The sequence below is a fragment of the Pongo abelii genome, chromosome 6 (assembly GCF_028885655.2).
Source record: "Pongo abelii isolate AG06213 chromosome 6, NHGRI_mPonAbe1-v2.0_pri, whole genome shotgun sequence".
In the NCBI taxonomy this organism is placed as follows: domain Eukaryota; kingdom Metazoa; phylum Chordata; class Mammalia; order Primates; family Hominidae; genus Pongo; species Pongo abelii.
In genome coordinates this window covers 29017233-29027629 of record NC_071991.2, presented here as the reverse complement: position 1 = coordinate 29027629, position 10397 = coordinate 29017233, and the positions used below count along the sequence as shown (strand labels likewise).

Below are 10397 nucleotides of genomic sequence, written 5' to 3'. Positions count from 1 at the left end.
TAAGTAAGGTCATAAATGTGTTTGTTCACTAATTTGATTGCATTAATCATTTCATTATGTATACAGATATAAAATCAATACACTGTATACAATATATAGGTATTCAACTATTTGTGAAAAAAATGTTACTGAGATTATATATGTGTGTCATACACATACATCTATACACGTGTTTATATATATACACATATGAATGACACAGTCACAGTAAGCTTTATACTAAATAAAATCACAAAATGATGTCATTTAAAATAAAGTTAAAATTGAGAGTTTAATATGTACTCAGCAATGTTTCAATCTCTCCAGTGACATAGTATATTTAATAAATGTATGAAGTAGATACACTGAACTATATTACAGTTGAGGAATTTGGCCACATTTACGAACATTTGTTTATATGAAAAGAATAACATTTGAAGTAACACAATTTTAGAGTTTGTTTCATTTAGGGAGATGCTTAGTGTTTTGATATAATTACTGAGTATAAATTTCTGTAAAATCACGTTTGAAGGCTCCATAGAATAGAAAATTATAAAGCAGGAAGCACACATCTTTTTGTGGTGTTCCTGGGATTTCTGATCCAAATTGCAACATCACCAAAACTTAAATATTTAGACATTATCTGAAAAGAGAACTTAAAAAATGGTTTAATATAGTTTCTCAAAAATACAAATATTGCTGTTTCTCCCAAGCAATGGAAAAGCAGTTAAATCACACATTTTCTTTTAAGCCATGAAAACAACTTTCATTATCACTGTAAACTTAAAGAAAAAAAAAAAACAGCAAGAACAACAACAAAATACATTACTGAAGGGGAAGTACAGTGCTTGGAAAATTCACAAGAATGGGACAAAAAATATCCCTATATTAAAGCAAGAGAAAGAAATGAAGGCTTCTCAGAAATGATTTCCACTGGAGCAGAGCTTCTGGAAGCATGTTTAAAGGTCTGGCTTCCTCCTTGACATTGGGATCCGTCATTGGTGTCATTTGCTTCATTCACTCCCACCTACCTGGGTGTTTGGCTACTGTCTTCTGTCTCTTCACTTTCCAGGGCTCTTTTCTTTGCTCCAGACAGGTCATCAAGTCTGGCATAAAGATAGCAAGACCTGTTTTATTAGAAAAAAATAACATGACTCTTGCTAGGATAATCTGATTACCAATCTAGTACTGTGCTCAGTAGAGAAGAAAGAACATTATAGAAGACTCTAGAAAATTAATTCCAATCTACTGTTTCCTAACATAAACTTTAGAATACTTAGAAAGTATTTTAAATTTGTGGGTTCTTAGCTCTATTACCCAGTAATACTGAATCAAAAGTCAGTTGTGAAAATTGCATTTTTAGGTGTGGGTAACAATATTTTATGCTACTAAATTTCTGATATTACCACTAATTTAGACTGTATACAGATGAGCTCAAAAAAGGGAAAGATTAATGTTAAGATGAAACATCTTGAAGATTATATTTTCTACCTGAACAGATACCCAATTTTTTCTTTTTAAAGCAGGATTCTGGAACTCACTTATGCAAAGCAGAACTTCCAAAAAAAAAACCAGAATAAAATATTTAATGTAGAAAATGAGTTGTATATTGAAGTTATTCTCACCCAAGGAGACCAGATTTCCGTAGTTCTCTAACATCACATCCCTATACAAATCCTGCTGAGCAGAGTCCAGGCATTCCCACTCTTCTGGGGAGAATTCTACAGCCACATCCCTGAATGTCAACACTCCCTGAAAAACAAAACGTATTTACCAAGTGACCACAGAAAGAATTCTTGATTTGACATCAGGTAAAATGAGAGTAAAGAGAGCTGGTTCTGACTTACATGAGTTACTGAAGTTATCCAATAGGATACTTTCTAGCGCAGAGATATTCTCTAATGTATTTTTAACTCTGAGAAAAGATGGCATAAGATCATGAAACCAGTGTATGTGCAATACTTTTCTTGATGATACAGTTTAAATAAAGGACATCAACACAGGCATGTACATTTCTTAATGCTATATTTACATAATATAAGATGAGTTGTCTATACTTCCCATATGGAAACTTCATGGTGAGTTAAAAGCATACTTCTCACATCTTATTCTCAAATCAATTAACAGGAGATCTTGTTAAAATGTAGATTTTGACTCTGAAGATCTAGGGTAAAGCTTGAGTTTTTGAACTGATAGTTTGCCAGTGGTATCACTGCTTCTGGCCCAAGGGGAATATTTTGTCAAAAATTCAGTAAGTGGCACAGCCTAGGTTTTTAGTTTATTTGACCAGTAAAGAAAGACGAGAGCCTTCACTTTCCATAGGAAGCTATATGCAAAGAGAAGGTAAGAAGAAGAGCTGTCAGATTAAATGTGGTTTAATCTTGTTTTTGTACATCACTTGCTAAAACTCAAGGTACCTATTAAAAATAAAGAGTAAAATAATTAACCCTAGAGTGAAAAAAATATGTCAAAGAGCATATTTACCAAGTAAATAAATGAAGATCAACTACATTAAAAGAAGTTTGTATCAGGTGCTGATTAACAAAGAAGGATATGACACTACTGTGCTATTATTAACATTAACACAAAAAAGGGTGAACTTAAACTGAGTCTAGTCATAAAGAAACATCAGTTTTGAGCAAAAATTTAAGCTACAAATATCTCCCATGTTCTGTAATCTCTAATGGTGTACATAAATAAGTCTTTCTTTTTTTTGGTTAAACTTTTTTTTTTTAAGTTCTGGGATGCATGTGCAGAACGTGTGGTTTTGTTACATAGGTATACATGTGTCAAGGTGGTTTGCTGCACCTATCAACCTGTCATCTAGGTTTTAAGCTCCACATGTGTTAGGTATTTGTCATAATGTTCTCCCTCCCCTTGCCCCCAATCCTGACAGCCCTCAGTGTGTGATGTTCCCCTTCCTGTGTCCATGTGTTCTCATTGTTCAACTCCCACTTATGAGTGAGAACATGCAGTGTTTGGTTTTCTGTTCCTGTGTTAGTTTGCTGAGAGTGATGGTTTCCAGCTTCATCCATATCTAAGCAAAGAACATTCTTTTTTATGGCTGCATGGTATTCCATAGTGTTTATGTGCCACATTTTCTTTATCTAGTCTATCATTGATAGGCATGTGGGCTGGCTCCAAGTCTTTGCTATTGCAATAGTTAGTGCAATAGCTAGTGCTATTGCAATAGTTAGTGCAATAGCTAGTGCTGCAATAAACATACATGTGTATGTGTCTTTACAGAATGATTTATAACCCAGTCATGGGATTGCTGGGTCAAATGGTATTTCTGATTCTAGATCCTTGAGGAATTGCCACACTGTCCTCCACAATGGTTGAACTAATTTACACTCCCAAGAATAGTGTAGAAGTGTTCCTGTATCTCCACGTCCTCGCCATCATCTGTTTCCTGACTTTTTAATGATCACCATTCTAACTGGCATGAGATACTATCTCATTGTGGTTTTGATTTGCATTTCTCTAATGACCTTGTGGTTTTGATTTGCATTTCTCTAATGACCAGTGATGATGAGCTTTTTTTCATGTGTGCTGGCTGCATAAATGTCTTCTTTTGAGAAGTGTCTGTTCATATCCTTTGCCCACTTTTTGATGGGGTTGTTTTTTTTTCTTGTAAATTTCTTTAAGTTCCTTGTAGATTCTGGATATTAGCCCTTTATCAGATGGATAGATTGCAAAAATTTTCTCTCATTCTTTAGGCTGCATGTTCACTCTGATGATAGTTTCTTTTGCTGTGCAGAAGCTCTTTAGTTTAATTAGATCCCATTTGTCAATTTTGGCTTTTGGTGTTTTAGTCATGAAGTCTCTGCCCATGTCTATGTCCTGAAGCCTAGGTTTTCTTCTAGGGGTTTTACGGTTTTACATTTAAGTCTTTAATCCATCTTGACTTAATTTTTGTATAAGGTGTAAGGAAGGGGTCCAGTTTGTTTTCTGCATACAGCTAGCCAGTTTTCCCAGTACCATTTATTATATAGGGAATCCTTTTCCCATTGCTTGTTTTTGTCAGGTTTGTCAAAGATCAGATGGTTGTAGATGTGTGGTATTATTTCTGAGGTCTCTGTTCTGTTCCATTAGTCTACATTATCTGTTTTGGTACAAGTACCATGCTCTTTTAGGTACTGTAGCCTTGTAGTATAGTTTGAAGTCAGGTAGCATGATGCCTCCAGCTTTGTTCTTTTTGCTTAGGATTGTGTTGGCTATATGCATTTTTTTGGTTCTATATGAAATTTAAAGTAGTTTTTTTTCTAATTCTGTAAAGAAAATCAATGGTAGCTTGATGGGAATAGCATTGAATCTATAAATTACTTTGGACAGTATGGTCATTTTCACGATATTGATTTTTCCTATCCATGAGCATGGATTTTTTTTCCATTTGTTTGTATCCTCTCTTATTTCCTTGCTTTAGCATCCTAGAGAAGAAGTCTCTTCTAATTATTTTTTATTTAGAACTTTCTGAGTTATCCCGGGCAATAAAGACCATTCTCATTAAATGTGTGTTTTTACAAGCAGTTTTGCATAGATTTAATGGAAGCTAAACAGTACATGTTCTCCTTCACTGATAACCAAGGACCTGATCCCATCTCAAACAAGAATCTTGGGCATCTACATCTTTCTATGTTCTACAGCCACAAAAGGAACATTTGTAATGTTACAGGTTATAAATTCATGGTGACAATTTTTTCATGGCTTATTAAGAGCTGGGATGTAGAGAATAAAGATGGATCTGTGATCCCTTCCAGGTGTGATTATCTGCACAAATTAAATCTGTTTCTTGAGAATACGCCTTTGAAGCATCAGTGAAACTCCTTCCCTTGAAACCACCACACCCACAGGCAGAAGGACCTAGAATTGCAGATAAAGTCTGCCTTTGTTTGTCCTTTATCACAGGAGAGGTTCAGAACCAGTAAACTCCTACATAAAAACAAAATGTGAGTTTCCCCCTTCCAATACTCGTTGCCCTTCTCTGCCACAGATGCCAGCAATTTCTACTGCAGCAATGGGAATACAGGCCGCACTGACCTGCACCTACCAAACCCAAGCAGAGCAGTCTCTATGATCTTTATCTGGGACTAAAACTAAACTCACCTCTCGTGAATGTATCTGAAAACACCTGTGGTTGACCCTGGGCTCACCTTAGCCTCACATGTAGCACTTAATTCAAACAACATGGCTGCAGGGGGGAAGTGGAGCAAGATGACTAAATAGCACCCTCCAGCAACCATCCCCCGGATAAAACACCAAGTAGAATGACTATCCGAATAAGAAGCATCTTCATAAGAACCAAAACTCTGGGGAGCGATCACAGGACCTAGTTTTAGCATCACATGAAAGAGGCACTGAAGAGGGTAAACAAGAAAGTTGTTAATTGCCAAGAGCAGCCCTCCTCCATTCCCTGGCAGTGCAGCTTGGCAGAGAGAGAAAATCCATGTGCTTACAGAAGGGAGAGTGCAGTGATTATGAGACTGTGCAGTAAAACTCAGAGCTGCCTGTCATAGCAGAAAGCAACACGGGGCAGAATTCAGCGAGAGCCTACAGACGGAGCACTCAGAGTAGCCATAGTCAGAGAGGAAGTGTCCATTTCAGGAATCAAAACCTGAGTTTCAGGTAGCCCCATCACCATAGGCTAAAGCACTCTGGGGTTCTAAATAAACCTGAAAGGCAGTGTAAGCCACTGGGACTGCAATTTCTGGGCAAATCCTGGTGCTCTGTGAGATGCCAACTGTGATGGTCAAGAAAGTGCCTGCATCATCCTTACCCCAGGCACAGGCAGTGCAGTTCACAGCTCCAGGAGAAAATCTTTCTTTCTACTTGAGGAGAGGGGAGAGAAGCGTAAAGAAGACTTTGTCCTGCAACTTGGACATCATCTCAGCCACAGTAGAATACAGCACCAGAAAAAGCCCTGAGGCCCCCTTTCTAGGACTTAGTTCCTGGGTGACAGTTCTAGACATAGCCTGGGCCAGAAGAGAACACACTGCCTTGAAGGGAAGGTACCAGTTCTCACAGGATTCATCACCTTTGGCCATGAATAAACATCAGCAGTAACTAAGTAGTACTTGCTGCAGCCCCTGGGGTGTAAGACCCAGTGCAGTGCAACCCAAGCTGTAGCAGCCATGTGGAGAGACTCCTGCTTGAGGAAAAGAGAGGGAAGAGTAAAAGAGGCTTTGTCTTGAAGCTTGATTACCAGCTCAGCCATAGTGAGGAAGCAGTAACAAGATAGCTCCTGAGGTCACTGATTTCAGGCCTTGGCTCCTGGACGACATTTCTGGAACCACCCTGGGCCAGAGAAGAACCCACTGCCCTGAAGCAAAAGAAGCAGGCCCAGCAGATTTCACCACAAGCTGACGCAAGATCCCTTGGGTCCTCACTGGATATCAGCAGTAGCCTGGAAGTACTTACTGTGGGCTCTGGGTGGTGGTGACCATGGGGAGTGGCTTCTTATGCTTGAGAAAGGAAAGAAAAGAGTAGGAAGGATGTTGTCTCACGGCTTCAGTGCCAGCTAAGCCACAGCAGAATAGGGCAACAAGTAGATTCCTAAGGCTTCTGACTCCATGTTCTTCCTACCAAATGGCATTTTGCTACCCCCAGCCCAGGGTGGGTAAAAGCTCACTGCCCTGAAGGAAAGGACATGAGCCTGGCTGGATCCACCACCTACTGACTGAAGAGAACTTGGGTCTTGAGTGAACATCAGCAGTACCTAGGTAGTGGTCACTGTGGGCCTTATGTGAGACCCAGTCCTGTGCTGGCTTTGGGTCTGACTTAGTGTAGTCCTAGTGATGGTGGCCACAGGGGTGCTTGTGTTTCACTGACCCCAGCCCCAGGCAGCTCAGCATGGAGAGAAAATTCCACTTATTTGACAGAATGTAAAAAAACAGAAAAAGAGTCTGCCTGGTAACCCAGAGACTCTCTTGGTTCTTACCTAAGACCACCAAGGTGGTACCCCTACAAGTCTGCAAGGATCACAGTGTTATTCAGGTTGGGGTGCCCCCTAATGCAGATATGACTGCAATGATCAAAGACTTAGATTACAACAGTCAATTCCCTTTGAATACTTGGGAAGCCTTTCTAAGAAAGACAAGTATTAAAAAGCCCAGAATGCAAAGACTAAAATAAATACCTGACTTATCAATGCCCAGACATCAATGAACATCCACAAAAATTAAGACTATTCAGGAAAACATAACCTCACTAAAACCAAATAAGGCACTAGTGTGCAAATCCTGAGAGACAGAGATATGTAACCTTTCAGACAGGAAATTCAAAACAGCTGTTTTGAAAAAGTTCAGCAAAATTCAAAATAACAACAAAAAAAGAAATTCAGAATCTGATCCAATAAACTTAACAAATTGATTAAAATCATTTTGAAGAATCAAGCAAAAATTCTGGTTCTGAAAATTTAAATGATATTGAAGAACGCATCAGAGTCTCTCAACAGCAGAATTGATCAAGCAGAAGAAAGAATCAGTGAGTTTGAACACAGGTTATTTGAAAAGATACAGTCAGATGAGATTAAAAAAAAAAATAGCCTCAAAAGAGCTAAGAGTTATGGCCTTCAAGAGGAGGTAGAAAAAAAGTTGTGGGTAGAAAGTTTATTCAAAGGTATAATGAGAACTTCCCATACCTAAAAAATTAATATTCAAGTATAAGAAGGTTGTAGAATACTAAGCACAATTCACTTAAATATGACCACCTGAATGTCTTTAATAATAAAATTCTCAAAGGTCAAAGATAAAGGATTCTGAAAATAGCAAGAGAAAAAAAACAACATTCAAACAAGTACCAATATGTTTGACAGTGGACTCTTCAGCGAAAATCCTACAGGCCAGGAGATGATGACATGAGATACTTAACATACCGAAGGAAAAAACTTTTATCCTAGAATACACCCAGCAAAAATATACTTCAACTATTAAAAAAAAAAAACTAACAAACAAGATGAGAGATTTTATTAACAGCCCCAGACCTGTCCTACAAAAAATGCTAAAGGCAGTTCTTCAGTCTAAAAGAATAGAATATTAATGAGCAATAAGAAAACATCTGGTACAAAACTCACTGGTAATATGAAGGACACAGACAAACACAAAATTTTCTAGCACCGTAAATGTGGTGTGTAAACTATTCATATTTTGAGAAGACTAAAAGATTAGCCTATACTTAAAATTATTAAAAATAATAACTCTCTATCTCCTTTTTAAGGCCATAACTCTCATATTTCTACTTTTTGGATAACTGTTATAGTTATCCAAAATACGAATTAAAACAAGTTTAAGACATAGACAGTATAATAAGATGTAAATAGAAACAACAAAATGTTAAAAAGTTGGGAGAAAAAGTTAAACTGTATTTTTTATTAGTTTTTCTCTTTGCTTGTTTGCTCATTTTTACAGTAAGTGTTAAGTTGCCATCAGTTTAAAATAATGGGTTATAAGATGTTATTTGCAAGCCTCATGGTAACCTCAAATAAAAAAACTTACAATAGACACACATACATAAAATCAAAAATTAAAACATACCACTAGATAAAATCATCTTTACTAAAAGAAAGACAGGATGAATGGGAGAGAGAAAAAGAAAAATACCACAAAACAACAAGAAATCAGACACCAGAATGGCTGACGTAAGTCTTTACTTACTAACACTGAATATAAATTGATTTAACTCCCCAATCAAAAGACATAGATTGGCCAAGTGGGTAAAAATAAAAACAAGACCCAACAATCTGTTTCCTACAAGACACACACTTCACCTATAAAGACAAAGACAGACTGAAAATGAAGGGATAGAAAAAGATATTCCATGCAAACAGAAATCAAAAAAGCAGGAATAGCTACACTTATATTAAACAAAACAGATTTCAAGAAAAAAACCATAAAAAGAGACAACAAAAGTTATTATATTATAATAAAGTGGTCAATTCAGCAAGAGAATATAACAATTGCAAATTTATATGCATATGCACCTAACACTGGAAAACTCAGATATATGAAGTAAATATCAGAGATAAAGAGAGATCAACCACAATACAATAATAGCTAGAGACTTCAACAACCCACTTTCAGCAGTGGACAGATCATCCAGATAGTAAAATCAACAAATAAACATTGGACTTAATCGGCACTGTAAACCAAACAGACCTAATAGATATTTACAAAGCATTTCATCAAGAAGCTACAGAATACAAATTCTACACCTCAGCCCCTGGGTTATTCTCAAGGATAGACCATATGTTAGGTCACAAAATAACTCTTAAAATAATCTCCCCCCAAATAAAATTGTATCAAGTATTTTCTCTGACGATAATAGAATAAAACTAGAAATCACTAACAGAAAAAACTTTGGAAACTATACAAACACACAGAAACTGAAACATGCTCCTGAGTGACTGGTGGGCCAATACAGAAATAAAAAATTAAAATGTTCTTGAAAAAAATGAAAATAAAAACATAATGAAACTATGAATAGAGTGAAAGAATTACTTAGAAGGTTTATAGCAATAAGTGCCTACATCAAAAACAGTTTTAAAAAAATCTCCAAATAAACTATTGATGTATCATATAGAACTAGAAAAGAGCAAACCAAACCCAAAATTAGAAGAATATAAAAATTATCACAGAAATAAATGAATATAAAACAAAATATGAAAAGATAAACATAATGAAAAGTTAGTTTTTTTGAAAAGATAAACAAAATTTACAAAATGTTAGCCCATTGGCTAAAGATTTGGGATTCAGGTTCCCATGGTGTTGGAATTACTTTCAGGTCTGAAGGTGCCAAGTGCATTGAAAGATGGAGCTGGCATGGCTGATTGCTCTGCTGTGAAGCTATTTTTCTACAAATCTGGCTGAACTGCTCTGGAAGGGACTGTGTATCACAAATAGGCAGAGAAATATTCTGCCTGCAGATTTTGGGGCAAGCCAAAGAGAGAAAAGCCTCTCTGAACTAAAGCCTTGTGCGTACCTCCTGTGTTTATATCCTGTCTGGTAATTCTGTACAGTGTTTGGAAAGCATAATTAAAAACAAAATTATCTCCAACCTCAGAGACACTCTAAAATGGTAGAAGAAAATTGTTTTATTACATAATTAAACCAGAATGTGATATACATCATAGGCAATCTGCTGAGATTACAAATGCAGAAATAAAAATCACCATATTTAGTCTTTAAGTGGAAGACTTAACAGCATTATCTGTCATATAGTTTATCCTAAATTAAACTGGTAATTGAGAAGGCTATCTGTACATTGCGTATATTCAATGAAAATTTAAATTGGCTATATTCAAAAGCAAAATAAGCTTTCCTTGGCTTCATAATATTTTATGAAGTTACCTACTGTCCAGCAGAAACATAAACCATTTATATTTCAAAGCAATGGTTCCCAGGTCCTAAAGAAAGACATTTCTA

The 10397-nt window shown here is 36.5% G+C and overlaps 1 protein-coding gene across 1 annotated transcript in view; it reads right to left on the bottom strand.

Annotated features, from left to right (window-relative positions):
- Positions 1-10397, bottom strand: part of LOC129047307 (putative zinc finger protein 727) — a 28341-nt gene that overhangs the window by 3675 nt on the left and 14269 nt on the right. Inside the window, exons 3-4 of the mRNA XM_054546769.2 lie at positions 1605-1731; positions 1011-1085 (exon numbers count right to left, since the gene is read on the bottom strand). Coding sequence (XP_054402744.1) covers positions 1011-1085; positions 1605-1731 — 202 coding nt within the window. The remainder of the gene's footprint in view (positions 1-1010; positions 1086-1604; positions 1732-10397) is intronic.